The 17,886-nt window shown below is 48.1% G+C and overlaps 7 protein-coding genes across 7 annotated transcripts, besides 3 other annotated features; 4 read left to right on the top strand and 3 right to left on the bottom strand.

The window, feature by feature from the left end:
• Nucleotides 1-1,441: 1,441 nt before the first annotated feature.
• TSTA_101280 (uncharacterized protein) lies at nucleotides 1,442-2,814 on the top strand (the record flags this gene model as incomplete). The annotated part of the gene is made up of 4 exons (XM_002486081.1): nucleotides 1,442-1,618; nucleotides 1,684-1,778; nucleotides 1,870-2,398; nucleotides 2,497-2,814. The coding sequence occupies 4 exons, from the start codon at nucleotides 1,442-1,444 to the stop codon at nucleotides 2,527-2,529; spliced, it is 834 nt and encodes a 277-aa protein (XP_002486126.1). The 3' UTR covers nucleotides 2,530-2,814.
• Nucleotides 1,962-1,989: a microsatellite.
• On the bottom strand, nucleotides 2,543-3,656 carry TSTA_101270 (uncharacterized protein; the record flags this gene model as incomplete). The annotated part of the gene is made up of 2 exons (XM_002486080.1): nucleotides 2,543-3,527; nucleotides 3,652-3,656. The coding sequence occupies 2 exons, from the start codon at nucleotides 3,654-3,656 to the stop codon at nucleotides 2,543-2,545; spliced, it is 990 nt and encodes a 329-aa protein (XP_002486125.1).
• A 1,941-nt stretch (nucleotides 3,657-5,597) lies between these two features.
• Nucleotides 5,598-7,849, top strand: TSTA_101260 (uncharacterized protein). The gene is made up of 2 exons (XM_002486079.1): nucleotides 5,598-6,838; nucleotides 6,914-7,849. The coding sequence occupies exons 1-2, from the start codon at nucleotides 5,674-5,676 to the stop codon at nucleotides 7,828-7,830; spliced, it is 2,082 nt and encodes a 693-aa protein (XP_002486124.1). The 5' UTR covers nucleotides 5,598-5,673; the 3' UTR covers nucleotides 7,831-7,849.
• Nucleotides 7,850-8,624: 775 nt separating this feature from the next.
• Nucleotides 8,625-8,676: a sequence feature (CT-rich).
• Nucleotides 8,677-9,002: 326 nt separating this feature from the next.
• TSTA_101250 (MFS monosaccharide transporter, putative) lies at nucleotides 9,003-11,096 on the top strand (the record flags this gene model as incomplete). The annotated part of the gene is made up of 2 exons (XM_002486078.1): nucleotides 9,003-9,383; nucleotides 9,444-11,096. 2 exons carry the CDS (start codon nucleotides 9,003-9,005, stop codon nucleotides 10,779-10,781), a joined length of 1,719 nt encoding a protein of 572 aa, XP_002486123.1. The 3' UTR covers nucleotides 10,782-11,096.
• Nucleotides 9,065-9,131: a microsatellite.
• TSTA_101240 (uncharacterized protein) lies at nucleotides 10,861-11,681 on the bottom strand (the record flags this gene model as incomplete). The annotated part of the gene is made up of 2 exons (XM_002486077.1): nucleotides 10,861-11,270; nucleotides 11,324-11,681. 2 exons carry the CDS (start codon nucleotides 11,679-11,681, stop codon nucleotides 10,861-10,863), a joined length of 768 nt encoding a protein of 255 aa, XP_002486122.1.
• Nucleotides 11,682-11,799: 118 nt separating this feature from the next.
• On the bottom strand, nucleotides 11,800-15,592 carry TSTA_101230 (MFS maltose permease, putative; the record flags this gene model as incomplete). The annotated part of the gene is made up of 2 exons (XM_002486076.1): nucleotides 11,800-13,776; nucleotides 14,019-15,592. The coding sequence occupies 2 exons, from the start codon at nucleotides 15,590-15,592 to the stop codon at nucleotides 11,871-11,873; spliced, it is 3,480 nt and encodes a 1,159-aa protein (XP_002486121.1). The 3' UTR covers nucleotides 11,800-11,870.
• A 428-nt stretch (nucleotides 15,593-16,020) lies between these two features.
• TSTA_101220 (maltase MalT) lies at nucleotides 16,021-17,883 on the top strand (the record flags this gene model as incomplete). The annotated part of the gene is made up of 3 exons (XM_002486075.1): nucleotides 16,021-16,092; nucleotides 16,143-16,563; nucleotides 16,613-17,883. The coding sequence occupies 3 exons, from the start codon at nucleotides 16,021-16,023 to the stop codon at nucleotides 17,881-17,883; spliced, it is 1,764 nt and encodes a 587-aa protein (XP_002486120.1).
• Between the last annotated feature and the right edge of the window lie 3 nt (nucleotides 17,884-17,886).

The raw sequence follows: 17,886 nt of genomic DNA, 5'->3' as shown, positions 1-17,886 counted from the left end.
TTGCCTACTAACAAACATAATTTGAATGAGAATGGTATGGCGAAAATGATGTATTCGATATTGAGATCATTATACGAACAAGTCGAATGCAGAGTTGGGAGTAGATAATTCACATACAACACCAGACCTTTAAACAGCGCAACCCGTCAATATTAAAACAGTAGTAGTATGTATACATGTTATGTCCTTTCAATCAGCGAAAACGCCGTCATGGAAACAATCCGGGTTAGTAGATGCAAAAGTGGCGTATTTCAGATGGAAATATTCATGTCAGATCCCAGAACCGCAATCAATCCCAGCTATCAACTCGTTAGCAATGCTCAGTCAAACACAGTAGGAAGAAGAAACTCACCCAACATCCTTTTGGCGAACAATATCGCCTTTATCACCGACTTGTTTACCCTGGCGATTATCAGGTTCTGTATGCATGGCGAGGAGCTTCATTTATCGACTTACCGTCTTCTGCCCCTCCACAACCAATCGATCTAATTGATAAAATTGACTGATCACAGTTTGTCTCTATATCTCCTTTAGCATTTGGCCACTTCAGCGCCACGCAAGAGGTAAAGGGATATTACCTTCATCATCCTCAAATTCTTCAACCCATCCTGAATGTATTCTTGTATCTTGCGATCTTCGGTCTCATTCTTGTGTTCCCGGAAGGCGTCCCTCGTTCGTCGTCGAGCGTATTCCCGGAAATTATAGTTTGAGAATTGAGCGGATTGGCGCATGAGGGATCTGAACTGTTGTCGTGGGGAAAAAAAGGTATTGGTAATTGTCCACATGGGATAAGTATTAAGAAGAGGACGAAGGAAAACGTACCAATGACCGCACCTGGAAGGCTGTATCGCGTTGAAGTGTAGTGACTGACGACATGTTCGCTGGATATGGAGAGGGTTAGATAGGGGATTGATTGCGACAGAAGCTAATTTGGTGATGGGGTTTCGAGTTTCGTGAATTCAAGTCACGTCGTTCAACGAGATCGGCTGGAACTCCGCGGAGATTCCGTTGAAGTCGCTGGTATAAGTAGAAGACACAATTGATGCCCAGCTAGATATTCCTCAAGTCCTACTGCGTGGTATACCTGAAATAACAGCAGAATCCAGGATGACGCATGGAGAGATAACTCGGGAGGATTATTTCATCCGATGCTATACGAAAATGAAAACAGTCAGTATTATCGAGGAGAAAAAATGCAGTTAAGACTAGAAGTTGTCAGTACATACCAGATATTCACCAGAAAAGTTGTTGTTGCAAAGTTATTAAACAAGAGCAATGAAGTTGCCTCAACTTTTTCCCTGCGATGACGGAGCGTCTCCCGCAATCTCCGAGTCCGACTTTGGATGGTCGGACTTATGTGGCTCCGGCTTTGGATGCCTTGTTGGTAACAACACGGAGATAACGACAACGACAATTCGTCTTCAACAAGCCAATGACCAAAATGTCGCGAATATCAACCCCTCCATTATCTCCCGAAACCTCTATCGAACCCAAGGATGAGAAATGCGAATCCACTAATAACAAAATCCGACAACTCGACAACCTACTAGAGCGGTACCTTCATCTATTAGATACTCATCAAAAGCTGCAGGAATCAGTGGGAAAGCAACTCTCATCCGTAAGCCCATCATTCATTCCAGCTCGCCGTACGCAAAATCCTGAAAACTGATCGTGATAATCAAGGGATTCTTCCAACTTGCACATGCAAACTATGTCTCATCCGGTCGAAGATTCGGGGAGGATTTTTATGATGAGCGGATGAAAGCGACTCGGCGATTGTAAGCTGCTCTCCTCTCTTGACTAAAGTATGTGTATTGACTTTGGAAGGAATATTACGTCCTTGCCGGCTGGCAAAGAGTTAGAGTCTAGCTGGATGAGTACCCGGTTGGAAAAGGTTCGATTTGAAGTTAAATACAAGTCGGTCCTGGATCAGAAGAATGAGGATGGAGAAGTGAACAGTAAAGAAGAAGAAGAAGAAGAAGAAGCAGAGCAAACTGCTAAAGAACCAGTGGCCGATGAAACACAGCACTCCAACTCCGATAACGAGCAACAACCCGATCCAGCATCAGAAATTGTAACACCACCAGCACAATCAGAGGAGACCACCAACAGCGACAAAGAGGAAGATACTGATTCTACGACACACTACCCCGAGAAAGTGGAAGAATCTAATAAGAAAAAGAAAAAAATCTTCCGATCCGATGACCCCATCTCGTGGTATGGGATCTTGGTTCCGGCGTCACTGAGAAGTGCACAGAAATCGTTTATTGGAGCCGTCGATGGTGGGATTCTGGAGCTTGTCAGCGTAATTAGTGAGATGCGTTGTGTGGAAGATATGGTGTATGAGTTGAGGGGGGAGATAGAGAAGAAGAATCGAATTGATACCCGTCAAGAAGAGGTATGTGAATAGTGTATTGATTGTGTATAATTATACTTCTATTCCAGACGTTTCTATCTCTATAAGGAAAGTGTAATAGCTAATAATAAGTCTGCCAGGTTGATCCATGGCTAAATAGGTATGTGACATGAACCAAGTGTCGGTTTAGTCGACGTGATTGATTCTTTGACGAGGGAGTATATCAAGATCGTAGTAGCTAGGACTCCTCTTCCTCCGCGGACATCTTCCTTTCCGGAATGCCGTAACGTTAGGGCTAAGAGCAGCGACAGTCTCGAAATCGTCTGTCATATCGCTTTCACTGGAGGAGTTTCCATGCTGGGTATGTGCTGACAAAGTGGTTTCAAGAAATTCATCGTTGCCGGATCTGATCTGCTCCATTCTGTCCATTACCAGCTCACCTGGCACGCTGGGCACAATGAGTAACCCTTCGGCGGTGGTCCAGCACGGCGGGTACTTTGGAGCATCGATACGTGGTGGCCGTGGTCGTTCACCAGTATGGCTTCCGCAGGTTGATGCAGGTAACGAAGGTGGCCCGCAACTTCTGACGATACCACCGTAGTTCGAGGTAATGCCGTGACGCGTTATATGATCAAGTGGTGGACATGGTTGTTGTAACTGGTCATCAAGAGCCTCCTCAATCGTTACAAGACGAGGGCTGGGCATAAATCCAGCTGGATTTCTGATGTGTTGCCATGGCGAAGATGGCGGAGCTGGAGCGCTTGAAGTCTTGGAATCGGTACTTGATACTTGTGGTGTCAATATAATAAAACTGCTCGTCTCGCTCGTGGTGTCGGAGAAACTATGTCTGGCAGTTGAATTCTGTATTGGAAAAGAGCTGTCTTCTGTGATCAAGGGCCCATCAAGACCGGTACTGGCCAGGATGGTTGGTGACTCCAATTCCTCCTCGGGAGTTGGGGATGGAGCGTGAACCTCTAGAGAGCTTGAACGTGCCAACGGTGGTCGTTCACCAATATCCACAGTCAGTTTATCGAATGACGTCAATCCTTCTTCGTGTAGGGCAGTTTCTGCTGGACTCTGGCCAGGATCCGCCTGTCTGTCGTATGACGCGTTGCTCTGGAATTCGTAGGCTCTGGAGGCTTGAGTGTGATCTTCCAACCGAATCGTCGGCCTAGACGTTGATATGACCGGGTTCTCGTTCGTTAAGGCTCCAGAATCATGCAAATCATGCGGAGGCCCTTCTTCTAAGCCTTTTCGGCGGATCGAGACATTTGCGGCAGTTAGAGGAAGCGCACGACATGTCGAGGTTTCAGAAGTATCGAGGTCGTTGCTACCTGGCCGGTGGGTTGTGTCTGTTGGGACTAGGAGACGCTAGTTCAGTAGTGGAACAGATATGAAGCATGCCTCCTTTCGGGATGTTCATAATATACGTAGATATTAGATAAAGATACATTGGATAGATATCGTTGTATATGTCAGTGGACTGATCATTCGCACCTGGTGGTCTTGAGGTCATGTCTGTAAGATACAGTCGACAAATATACTGTAATGCAAATCCGAGATGCAGGAGTAGCCTAAAATACCGACATTGATCAAGTGTATGCAGGCCTGTGTATATGTTCTACGTGAGAGAAGAGGAAGAACAGGAGATGTAGACAGATCATTTTGCGCGTGAAGGCAAGGACTCTCATGGCATATGGCATCTGAGGCAGGTACGATAGGTACGCCCTGTAGTCCTCAAGGAGGTCCTTCCTCAGGGCACGAACAACACGTGATCAACACCGCAATCATCTCAAATTTGATTCATTAGTTAGTCCTAGCGACGTTCTCTTAACTATTAGTCCATCACTCGCTCATTCACTGTCCTGGTCTTATCGTGCAATGTCATTCAGGCTAAATAAATGCTCCCAACCTTGATTGAAGTTGAATGTGATGAAAGTTTTGCTAAATGATCCGACCCCTCAAGTTGTGTTTCAGCCATCCTCGAGTATATACCGGAGACCGACTGGCCCGTCAGCGATGACAAGATGTGCAACCTCATCTGCAGCCTCCCGGCACCCTCGACGGATAAAATTGATGATATACATTTCGCTCATGGACGCGATCCTTCCGATCGATTGTTTCGACAACACGATCGAGCTGGAGCATGGAGTACGGAGAGAATCACCACCCAAATTATATCATATAATAAGGGTTTAATGGGATGCGCTCTAGTAGCCTAGCTAACTGCATCGGTGATAGTTTCCTCGCTAAAACCTCCTGTTAGGCGGAATGAGCAAAGAGAGAGAAAAATGGCCGAACGTGAAACGACGCCAAGTGACGCCGTCTATTCTCCTCCCCTCAATGGTCCCCTTCATTAGCCAACGACCGGCAAGAAACGGCGACGCCACACGAGAACTTACTGCGGCAAGATGCGACGCTGTGTTTTGATTTGATAACAAAACTCTAAAGAGAAAGTTAATCATGAAACCTGAGATATATACGGGAGTGATTTGATACCGCTCAGCTATTCAGTGGTAAGTATGTTTATGATAACAAGGCGATGGCAAAGATGAAAATACAATTGCTGATTTGTGGACATCAACTGAACTGCCGGGCAAATAAGGGATGAATGGAATTTGGACTCGATGCTAGAATCATGTACGGGCCACCAGGTGCTCCAGACAATATCCTTGCCAACCTGTAACACCTAGTGACCACAGACCAGTCGCACTCGGGAGATATCGAACATGGGGCAAGGGTGTCCATTGTTCCATCTACATAATACAACCTAAACACTAACGGCACCAGCCAATATAGTGTGTCTTACCTCCATGGCATGGTTAATACGACGACGGCACTAGAGTCCGGATGTGGCTGGTCACGATTTCTTTCTTCTTCCACAGACTCAACTTGGGATTCCTTCTCCTATTCTCGAGCTGGGAGCGGTATCCTGCTGGACGCGGATATTTGTTGATGCTGTTTTTGTTGTTGATTAATTTCGGTGCTGAGTTCACTGACAAAGAGATTGATCGTCTTGACATGAGATTTCCTCTCTGAATCAATTAAGGTAAGACTCCTACTTTTGGACCCGAATGATGACTGACGAATGCAGGGTAGGCATTGAGTGCCACCGTTCGTTTCTGTCATTCTTTGCAGCACAGCCTGCCCATTGATTATTGCTTTTCGCTTCTGTTTTTTGTTTTTTTTTAATCTTCGGAGATAAACTGCCGACTACTTTCATATTCGCAACACTACCACGAACCGTTCACTGCAACCTATTGTCACCTTTATTGTTTTATGTCGTTCGGCGAATATCGAATTCAAATCAGCTTCCAATGAGTCAGAATCAGCAATCATATGGGTTGGGGCGAAACCAAGGTGGAGGGTCTGTCAAACGTGCTAGGGAGATGCTGAATGCCGGGGTACGCGCACAGGATCAGGAACGTCGAATGCCGCCACCACAACCAACACACAGTCGTTCCAGTTCGCGTGATGCAGAGATTGAGATTGGATATGAGTTCGAAGATGACCCCAGAGGGCCCGTGCCAATTATGCCAATCCAAGGATTGCAAGTCCCCAGACACAGCGGTCCCCCGCCGACGTCAAGAAGGGGTCCGTCATCAGTATATTCTCGTTTAATAACTGGCACTGCCGTATCTCCTATCCCGGAAGAGAACTTTAAACAAACACGGAACAAGAAAGAGTCTTATGCATCCAGTACAGTCCTTCCATCGAGTTGGGGACCGGGAACACCTCAATCGGATGCTGCCGAGTCTTATGTGTCGGAACAAGAGCCTACAAACGAGGGCAGAAACGAGCCCAAGAACGAACCTAAACAGGAAGTGAAACGCGGTAAACGTGATTCGTTGACGATTTTGCGACAAGCTAGTTTGGGAAAGCGTGGAAAGCCTTCTTTGCGCTCTATCAGCAGGCCTCCTAACAGACAGCCCTCATTAAAGGAGGACAAGTCTAGCGACAGTAGCTTGGGATATTCAACTAACAGTCAGCAACGACGCGCGTCGGTAGATTCCGTTTCCAGCGACTCGGACTCGGACTCGGTAGACTTGGAAAAAGAGAGGATAGAGATTGAAAACGAGCAAAAGGCACGAAGCATTGGCATGGGATTCGGACTCGGACGGCCTGGTGCTGGAATGAGTAGTAGAAAGCCCAACTCTCACCGACCTCCTGAGCTCGATCTGAACGCAGTGCGCTCCGCTGAAGCGCAAGGAAGTCTGACCAGTCTGCCGGATCTGATTCGACGCGCTACAAAGGTGGCTTCGAATTTGGAGCATGGCAGGACAGCGAGCCGGCTCAGTATGTTTAATATGTTTGATTTTGGAACTCAGAAGAAACAACCAAGAGCTTCGCAGCATCGTTCCTCTGCTTCGTTGTCAGATATCCTGGCTTCGTTCCCGCCACCGCGTACCAGAACCCCAGACGATAGCGTCCGAACGTCATGGCCGTATGCACCAACCAATGCAGCGGAAAAGTCTCGATTGCGTGAGATGCAACGGAATTCAGCAGACGAGTCTCAAACCGGAAACCGTCGACGGTGCTGTGGCATGTCGATGCCAGTGTTTATCTTTGTGTTGCTTGTTGTGTTGTGCATCATTGCAGCGGCCGTCGTAATTCCTATCGTCCTTGTGGTTCTTCCCCGGAATCGCCAGCATCCGGCGTCCGCCGCAACTAACACCACGCTACCACCAACATGCGAACAGAAATTGCCGTGTCTGAACGGTGGCGTGAGCGTTCGAACTGGCGGCACCTGCTCGTGTGTTTGTGTTAATGGGTTTTCGGGTACTCAATGCGGCACTGCCAGCGACGGCAGCTGTACAACCACGAAGACGGCGATGAGCGGCAATACCACTATTGGAAGTTCACTACCTAACCTGTTCGCCGAATCCGAGGCCGATTTTAACATTCCGCTCAACGAGACCGAAATCCTTAGTCTGTTTAATGCTAATAACGTGTCATGCACGGTACAGAATGCGCTGGTTGAATTTGCCGGACTGCCTTCATCCAAAGTTCGGCGGCGCCGTGGATCGCCTGTTGACAACCGAGAGGTAGAACCGACGGCACCGATTGCCAGCTCAGGGCCTCAGGTACTGGACGCCACATACGTGCCACCAATCCTGAGCATTCCCGCTGCCACTGCGAGTTCAGCAACACAATATGCAGGAGCCATGAAAACAGCAACCGCGACAACCACAACAGCATCCGCGTCGCCATCGGCGTCAGCAACACTCAGCGCAGCGGCAGCACGGGTTTACGAATTTGCGCGTGTCGCGATTTTGTTCATTTTTGAACAAACCCAAGATATCGACGCGGCGTCGACGGCACAGAACGAGATTGATCTGTATCTGCTGTCCAAAAACATCGGGACGGACACTAATATGAAAATGAGCCTGACTAAGCCGCAATCGTTTATTATCAGTTTTACCGATTTTACGATTACCTTGTCGAACGGGACGGTTGTTGGCAAGACCACTTGACTTTCTTTTGCTACGTTAATATGTTTACTGTTATACCATGCTGTTATACCATGCTGTTATACCATACTGTTGACACCATTTCTCTTATATTGATTCTACTGAATACTCTCTTCCTGAATAAGGTAACTGTTTGCAGACGTAATATAAAAAGACTAAAACAAACCTTGACAAGCCTCGATGACCTCATCAGCCCCACATAGCCCAAACCAGCCAATCGGAAGCACGGCACTAACACGGCAAGTTTTCGGTAAAAAAGAAAAGAGTTTTTCGGGTCCAACTTTTGTGTGCTTATTACGCCATACTCTTTTTCTTGCTGATTTCTTGCTGAGATGACCTGTTAGTAGAATTATGAAATAGAGAGCAAGAGAAGAAGAAGAGAAGTAATGTCATAAGAAATCAACAGTCGCAGGACTGGAGAACTACTGATCTCACAGTATTATCAATATTATCAATCAACACCCGACCCTTCCGGGACGACGATCTCGGTGAGCCAGCACAGTAAGTCCGCACGGAAATACGTGCGTATGAATAGACCAATCAGATTCGGCGTTCTCCGTCTGGAGTAGGCAGAACGAAGAATCGGGGCCCCGAGGGGTGGAATGTTGCATCGTCCCGAGTATATCGGCATCGTGGAAGTGGTTACATCCGAGTTGACTCCCGTGATCACACTGAGTCAGTTGGCAGATGTACGTACATAATGCCCCTAAAATTGTGGGGAAGGTGATTGGGTAAGAGCGTTAGTGTAGTGCTTAGTATGAGTAGTGTGTTAGTAATGCATGAGTTCCCTCTACCAGGAGGAAGAAGAAGAAGAGGAAGAGGAGGAGGTAGAAGAAGAAGAAGAGAAGATGTCAGAGGCATGACCGGAACATGGTTAATGCCTGACCGTTCTGGCTCGTCATTTGTTGAGGGCTGCAAACTTCCCCACGTCATCGGCCATGAATGACGAAAGCTTCTCCACGTAAAAATCCTCACCCAAATGGGGACTGCCATCCAGGGCCGGGGGTTCCGGCTGAACGTCGGCGGAAAATCTTATATATGTGAGGGATCGTCCTGTTTTTCTCTTCTTTCCTCTCGTCACACTCTTCTTCTTCTATTCAGGCTGGCTTAGATGTTCATGTCTATACATATATAGTGTACATACATCGTCGTACATATACAGTCTTTAAGTCAACATGGAGCCTGACAAAGAGCACCAAGAACACACCGAACAAGCCGGCGCCAGCAATGGCCATACCAACGGCAACGGCAACGGCAACGGCGTCGGCAACGGCGTCTTCAACAACAACAACACAGACGACGACATCACCATGGCCGACCTCCCCCGCGCCATCGTCGAAAAAGGCCCCGAGCTCGTCGACAGCCATGTCCCCTTACTAACCTGGCGATCCGTGGTCATGGGCATCTTCGTCTCCATGGGAGGCTTCATCTTTGGTTACGACACCGGTCAGATTTCTGGGTTTTTGGAAATGGAGGATTTCCTGCGCTCGTTTGGCCAGTGGAATGGGGAGAAGTATGTGTTTAGTAATGTGCGAAGTGGGCTGATTACTGCATTGGTATGTTCCTCTCTTTCTCGGTGTATATGTTGTAAGTGGGAGGAGACTAACTGGTTGTAGTTGTCAATCGGCACATTGATCGGCGCTCTCGTCGGCGCCCCCGTCGCTGACCGCATTGGACGCAAATGGTCCATTTCTCTCTGGTGTATCGTCCTCTGCGTCGGTCTAACCGTACAAATTTCTTCGCCTCACGGCAAATGGTACCAAGTCATGGTTGGCCGTTTGATTGCCGGTTTCGGTGTCGGTGCGCTATCCTTGATTGTGCCCATGTATCAAGGTGAAAGCGGTCCTCGACACATTCGTGGTGCTTTGATTAGTTTGTATCAACTGTTCATCACCCTCGGCATCTTTATTGCGTACTGCATCAACTACGGCACCGAGTCGATGAATAACTCCGCCTCGTGGCGCATTACGATGGGAATTACATACCTCTGGACAATTATTCTCGGCGGTGGAATTGCTTTCTTCCCGGAGTCGCCACGGTACGACTACCGACACGGTAAAGTCGACAAGGCCGTTACCAACCTGGCCAAGATTTACGGCATCCCCGAAAACCATCGTGCCTTGGCCCAGGAGTTTGAAGAAATCAAGCAAAAATACGAAGAAGAAAAATCTCACGGCGAAATCACCTGGTGGATGATGCTGAATGCACCGCGCATGAAATACCGTATCGCTATTGGAATGCTCCTCCAAGCCTTGCAACAACTCACCGGCGCAAACTACTTCTTCTACTACGGTACAACCATCTTCCAAGGTGCCGGGATCCAGAATTCATACGTCACACAAATGATTTTGGGCGGTGTCAATTTTGGAACCACTTTCTTGGGATTGTATAACATTCAACATTTCGGTCGACGCAAGTCCCTGATTGCAGGCGCATTGTGGATGTTTGTATGCTTCATGATCTTTGCTTCTATCGGTCACTTCTCACTCGATCGCCAAACACCCGAAAACACCCCGGGAGCCGGCAAGGCAATGGTCTGTTTCGCCTGTTTCTTTATTCTCGGATATGCATCAACATGGGCACCCATGGTCTGGGCTATTTGCGCCGAATTATATCCTTCCGAATTCCGTGCTCGCGCCATGTCGCTATCAACAGCATCAAACTGGCTTTGGAATTTCTTGCTCGCATTTTTCACCCCCTTCATTACGGGGGCCATTGATTTCCGATTTGGCTACGTCTTTGCATCGTGCATGTTTGCGGCTATGTTTGTGGTTTATTTTGGTGTTATTGAAGGGAAAGATCGGACGCTGGAAGAGATTGATACCATGTACGTGCAACACGTCAAGCCGTGGGAATCGTCAAAGTATGTTTTCCCGGAGAATGAGTTTCAGTCTTCTGTTTCGAGGGGTGTGGAGTATGGGAAGCCTGAGACGACGCAGGCGGAGCATGTTTAACTTTTTACCTTACGATTGGTGATTATGAATATCATAGCATATACGTACATTAAGATTCAATCCATATCCAACTTATTATTCATTTTCTGTCCCTCCAAACCATAACCCAAACCCCCACCTCACTATCTTGAGTAATACTATTATCGAGTAAATCTCCAAACCCAATCCTTCCCAAAACCTCAAATCCACCTTTCTCGTACAATCTCCTGCCGCTATCCGAACTCCAAACCCAAATTTCCACTCTTTCCTCTTTTGCGACGTTGATTCCCCATGATAATGCTTCTATTCCGTATCCCTGTCGTTGGTGAGACGGCGCAATGTATAACGCTTCTAATTCCCATCTTTCGCGCGGTAGTTTGTGGTTTGCTGGTAATGGGGAGGGGCAGGAATGGATTCGGTGGTGGAATTTTGTCATGTTTGTGTGGTTTATGCTTCGGTCGAAGGGGTAGGATAGTGTCATTGTTGTGTAGGAGAGGATACCTTTCAGGCCTGTTGTCAGTTAGTATATAGCAATAAGATAGGTCCAGGGGAAGGGGGAGTACGGTTGGAAAATCTTTGCCCATTAGCCTTCCATTTCTGTGCTGCTGATGAATGACCATGCCGATTCCAGATTGCGAATCCGACTATCTTCTCGCTTCCATCTTCATCATGCTGGTCAGAATGTTGGAGAATAACCCAACAAACACTCCCAGGAAACAAAATCTCTAATTCAAACGATCTCTGTAATGATTTTATATGCGCTTTCCATTGTTTATCGTCATCGCCTCCTGATTGGGAGAGTTGGACTTGGTTTGCGTCCAGATTGCGACAATATAGCGCCAAGGGATCTGTCAGATCGCATTGTGCTTTTATGGTTGCTAGGGATAGAGAGTCTGTTGGTTTGTAGGGTCGGAGGGGCATTGACTTCTAGTATTCTCTTGAAGAGATCTTGTTTGGTGAAGGTGGTGAAGGTGGTCGTTCGGGGAAGGTTTGGGGAAAAGGTTATCTGATCTAATCTTATCGTCTTGGACCCACTGGTGACAATGAATTGGATGAATATATATTGTACAACCCAAAACACCACGCTAAATATTATATACGTACAAGTAATCAAAACAAACTCGTCCCGAATCCCGATGGCTTGTACAAAGTATACTCATTCGTCAATCTCAACAACCCATTCGCCCGATCATCAATAATCATCTTCTCAGCCTGCCACCGTTTCCGCTCTAATGTCTTTTGTTCAGCCTTCTTTTTCGAGTTGCCAAACCAGCCCTTGCCAATATTTGCAACGGCAGCTTGTTCAGCGTTAGAAGCTTCACTGATGAGATTATCCACCATCGTTCGCCAATTTGATAACCCCACTTTGAGACATTGAGAGCATCGATTACGCGTTTCTCGTATTTCTTCGTTATATGTCCCCCCTTTTCCCGTGTTGCTGGCGCTGGGTAGGTCGAGTAAAACAGACTCTGTGACGTCGACTGCGTCACGCGTCCAGGCTAGACCGGTTTCTTTTGATGATGATGCGAATAGAATCTCGCCGATGTATGTCATTAATCCTGCCTCTGAGCATGGATCGCGTATTGGTGCTTCGTTTCCGTCGGATGGTGGCTCCGGATAGACGGATGGGACAAACATGTTTTTAATTTTGGTAACGTATTCATCCAACGCTGGTGTAGGATAGGGTTTTGTGTGGTACGTTGATGGTTCTTGTGGTAGGTCTCGACGTGCTTTAAGGACGGATGTGAATATTGATAATGCAGTGGCGAGATCGCCAGATTTAACGCTTTGAACACCCAAAGCAGTCGACACTCGCATGATATTATCCGATGCAATATTCCTCCCGTTATTCTTCAGAATACCAGTCTTCGTATCCACCACAGTCGAAGCATCATACGCTAATCCCGATGACGCAATATCCATCGCCCAGGTATACATATCCCTGGCCGTATCAGTCAACCCCTTATAATTCAACCAATCCGCATAAGCCAACGCGGCATCGATCTTCTGTCGCGCCGTAAACCCATTTGTTGTCAAAATCTTCATATAAAACACCTCAGGAGCAGGCGCAGAAGGCTCACAATCCTCCTCATGCATCACAATTTCCGTTCGACCAGGTAACGTCTTCGCACCCGGGTTCGACGGTCCATGCACATATTCCGCCGGAGCAGTAATGCGTTGTTTCCGATCCGTCATAAACCCATCCAAATATTCCGCTGCTTTGGCTGAGTTTATCAAACATTGGAAATAGCCTCTTCTCCACGGTTCGCTTTTCATAGATATATCGTATCCCAGTTTTCCAACTCCTTCGACCAATATCCCACCTTCGCCTTGCTCAAATATACCCTGTCCATCGATATTAGGATCTTCCAATCGTTCGAGTAATTGCTTATAAAATCCATAGACATTCTGCCACGGCGTCTTAACCTGTCCAATCTCCTCGGGATGTTGCAACGCAATGGCCGACCGTAATGCCCATCGACTCCTCCAACTCCATTCCTGTGGTGTGGGCCATTTATGTTCAATCTCTTCCTGATATATCCCCGTCTTAATGAAATGTAACATCCACAGAATCGCGTAGAGAGTAACGGAGATTTTGAGACCGCGGTATACGCCGCGTTTGTAGCGCGAGGTTCGTGATGTGGATATTAAGCGGGTAAAGTGTTGGCGCAGATGGAGGGCGAGTGGTAGTCGGCCTTGTGTTTGGGAGAGGAATGGTAGTTGAGGTCGGAATGGGGAGGGGGAGATGAAGGATTGTCGGGGTTGGGTTGTGAATTGTCGTGGTTGTCGCGGTCGCGGTGGTATTATGGGACGGTACAGACATGTAAGGCAATAGCGAGGCGTGCGCCTGGCTATTATTTGATGCGACATCATGTTGATGGATGCACCGAGTATGTCGGTTGTTGAGATTTCGAATTCTTGTGATTGTTCGGATGGAAAGATGGGGTGTTTGCACTGTTTGTTTGAGTTGCCAAGAAATGCCTCGTTGAGATGAACAACTGCATCTTGTTCAACACTTTCTTCGAACTATGTCAAGAGCGACTTAAAAATTCCAGATCACTCTTCCCTATTATACAGATATTTATTTGGCAGCCCCATTGTGTGACTATACCCGTAATTCAAAACGTGTTCTCTACTTTTCTCTCTAATTCCTAGCAAGCGTTTCAGCTACGCTTATTACTACATTAACCATGGAGCTTGAAAAAAAAAAGTGTTTATTCAAGGTATACATGATAGAGACGTGCTAGTCATGTCTACTCCTTAACAATGTCCTCACGCACCTCCACTTCCTCAAACGCATCAACTTCAGTCTTATGAAACTTGCGAGCCGAGATTCTCCTCTCAAACAACAGATCCAGCTCTTCGTAAGTGCGTCCCTTGGGCTCTGGGACACGGAAAAACGCCCAAATCAGACACACAAGGCATGTCCCAGCCCAGAAATACGCGGATCGCGCACTCCAGTTCCATGCTGACTGATTCAGCTGATAGTTCGTCAGGACATTGACGACAATATTGCTGATATTATAACCCGCTCGCGCAAGGTTGATTGTCTTTGCCTTCAGCCGGGTGGACGACAGCTCAGAAACTAGGGAGTATGTCACAGGGCCGACGCTGATATCGTAGACAAACGTGAATATCATGAGCATCACACCGATGGCCCATTTCGCAGACTTATTGGACGACGGCGCAAAGGAGAGACTGCCCGTTATGATGAGAAGGATGAAAAGAGTCGATAGACCAAAAAGATGGATTTTGCGACGACCCATTTTGGACATGAGGAACCATGAACCCATCGTGCCGAGGACTCCCAGTGCGTACTGGCCCAGGGACAGGTTGAAGGAGTAGATTCGTGGTAAACCTGCTTGTACACAGAAATAGGCGAAATAGCCCATTAAATTCTGTCCACTTAGCGTTTGCACGATCCAGGTGCCGCAGACTATCTCTGTTCGGCGGAGATTGACCCCCTTGAAGCAATCAACATAGCTAGTACCGGCGGTTATAGATTTTTCGAGCTCATTGGTATGCTGGATCATGGCGATTGTACCATCGAGGTCGAAGTCGCGGTCTTTGGACGAGGTTAATCGCTTCAAAGCACGACGAGCGCCGGCAATATCGCCACGACGGACATGCCACCAGGGCGATTCCGGGGCAAAGAGGATTCCGATGAGAATAGGAAGAGGCCAGGCCCATTGGACCGCAAAGGGGATACGGTATGACCACTCATCTCCACGCTGGACGGAGCCACGGTTGACGCCTGCAGCGATGAATTGACCAAACACCCAGCACATATTGATGTACGTGGTCAGGTAGGGACGTAAAACGACAGGACAGACCTCCGAGGCGTACGCGGCCGGCAATGTCTGGAAGATTCCCCAGGGAATACCGGCTAGGATTTCAGCGGACAGAAGCATTTTGACGTTGACGGCGAAGAAGAAGAGAAAGATGATGGCATTGATAGCGACCAGTGCACAGATCATTGTCCACCGGTAACCAAGACGTTCTGAGATCAGGCCACTGATGATCAAGCCAATGACCTCGCCTGCGCGGGCTCCATTTGACAAAGCAGATTGCCAGGGTGCCGGCACAGTCCAGGATCCATTGGCGGACTGAACGCCGTATTTCTTGTTAAACGCCGGTGATGCATATAGCGATCCCAGCAACGCCAGATCGTAGCCCTCCATGATAAGGGTCGACGACAGGAGAACCGACCATGCAACGGCCTTTGGATAGAGACGCAGGCCCTGCCAAAGAGTCATAGCCTGCTCTTGTCGAGCAGCATGTTTGCCATTGCCCAAGGGCTCTTTGGGCTGAGGGTCCTCGGTATGCGACATTACGACTCTGAAAAGAAAAAACTTGAGGGATATGGAGAAGACAATTTCATGCCATGAGTTGGATGAGAAAGGTGATCAGTCATGGCATATATATACCCTCTGTTCTATGCAGGGATACTGATAGAGCACCTGATGCTCTTGAAGAGAATCTGGGGTGTCCCCACTGAGTCCCCAGAGATTTTGCAGGTGTAGCTCGATCCCCGCGTGGAGAAAGCGTTGACACTGCATGAAACGTGCATGCTGATTGGTGCAGTGGCACCAAGCCGGTAGTTAGTCGGAGGCAATGCGGTATCAATACGGCACCTATGCGGAGGTTTGACCGCTGCCAAAATCAAGTTTATAAACAATTAAGATGGATATAAAGTATAAAGTAGGCTTTTCTCTCGGCTATCTTTTACGGAGGAATAAACCCTACTCCGGCTAGCATCATGTCCCCAAGTGCCATCGAGACTGTCCCGACGGGGACCAATAACTGGTGGAAGGAAGCCACCATCTACCAGGTATTCGAGCTTCAGTCGTAAACACATACGATAAATATTGACGAATACAGGTCTACCCAGCATCCTTCAAAGACTCCAACGGCGATGGCTGGGGTGATATTCTCGGCGTCATTGAGAAAGTGCCCTACCTGCACTCTCTCGGGGTGGACGTCGTGTGGCTGTCGCCCATGTACGACTCCCCCATGCACGACATGGGCTACGATATCTCAGATTATGAAAACGTCCTACCGGCATACGGCACGGTCGCAGACATCGAGAAGCTGATAGACGAGTGCCACAAGCACGGAATGAGACTCATCCTAGACCTCGTCGTGAATCACACCAGTGACCAACACAAATGGTTCCAGGAGAGCCGCAGCAGCAAAGGTAATCCCAAACGCGATTGGTATTTCTGGCGGCCGCCTCGCTACGATGCTTATGGGAATCGGATGCCGCCTACAAATTACCGGGGTTATTTCGCGGGGAGTACCTGTTCGTTACTGCCTACCCTTTGTTGACGATAAGATGCTGACATTTACAGGGACATGGGATGAGCATACACAAGAGTACTACCTCCATCTTTACGCCAAAGAGCAGCCAGACCTGAATTGGGATAATGAAGTGACCCGCAAGGCCATATACGATAGCGCGATCCGCTTTTGGCTGGACAAAGGCGTTGACGGGTTCCGGGTTGATACCGTTAATAAATATAGCAAACACACGGATTTTCCAGACGCGCCAATCACCGATCCCAAGAGTTTCATCCAGCCAGCGATTGGCATGTGGTGTAACGGCCCACGGATCCACGAATTTCTCCGCGAGATGTACGATGAGGCACTAGAGCCGTATGGCGATGTAGTGACGGTCGGTGAGCTAGCCAACACTCCAGACCCGGCGCATGTCTTGAAATACGTCAGTGCGGCAGAGAAGCAGCTTAGTATGGTCTTCCATCTAGACATCGGCCATATCGGTATGGGCCATAGTCTGGAGGACAAGTATATCCTCCAACCTTGGGAATTGACAGAGATGAAATCCATAGTCAACAAGTGGCAGACCTTTATAGAAGGAACTGACGGCTGGACAACAGCATTCTGCGAAAATCACGACAACGGCCGGTCCGTGTCGCGGTTTGCGTCGGATGCTCCCGAATTCCGCGAGGTATCTGCCAAAATGCTTGCACTGATGATGGTCGCCATGACCGGGACGCTGTCCATCTACCAGGGTCAGGAAATTGGCATGATCAATGCTCCCCGTGAATGGTCGATTGATGAGTACAAGGATATCGAGGGATTAGGATATTACCGTGAAGCTCAGAACCAGGTTGCCAGTGGCGTGGATCCAACCCGCGAGAAACGCATTATGGATGGGTTACGAATCCTGGCCCGTGACCACGCACGACTCCCAATGCAATGGGACGATTCTCCTGAGGCAGGATTCACTACGGGAAAACCCTGGATGCGAACGCATGATCTATACCGAGACATCAACGTCAAGAAGCAAGAGGCAGATCCCGACAGCGTGCTGTCTTTTTGGAAGAAGGTGCTGCGTCTGCGGAAAGACTATCGCCAGTTGTTCATCCACGGCAAGTTTGAAGTACTGGACTTTGAGAACCTAGAAACTTTTTGTTTCGTTAAATCTAGGGGAGAGAAAAGGGCGCTCGTTGTGTTAAATTTCACGGGGATAGAGCAGCCCTGTTCGCAAGCTGAAATGGCGGCAGGCATGAAACTGTTGGCCAGCAATTATTCTGAGTGCTCCTCTTCGCAGAGGCTGCGACCTTATGAGGGCCGAATTTATGTGTCAGATAAATCGTAAATA

The sequence above is a fragment of the Talaromyces stipitatus genome, genomic scaffold, assembly GCF_000003125.1.
Source record: "Talaromyces stipitatus ATCC 10500 scf_1105507295511 genomic scaffold, whole genome shotgun sequence".
NCBI classification, from domain to species: domain Eukaryota; kingdom Fungi; phylum Ascomycota; class Eurotiomycetes; order Eurotiales; family Trichocomaceae; genus Talaromyces; species Talaromyces stipitatus.
Note: the sequence above shows the minus strand (reverse complement) of the source record. Positions and strands in the feature narration are given on the sequence as shown.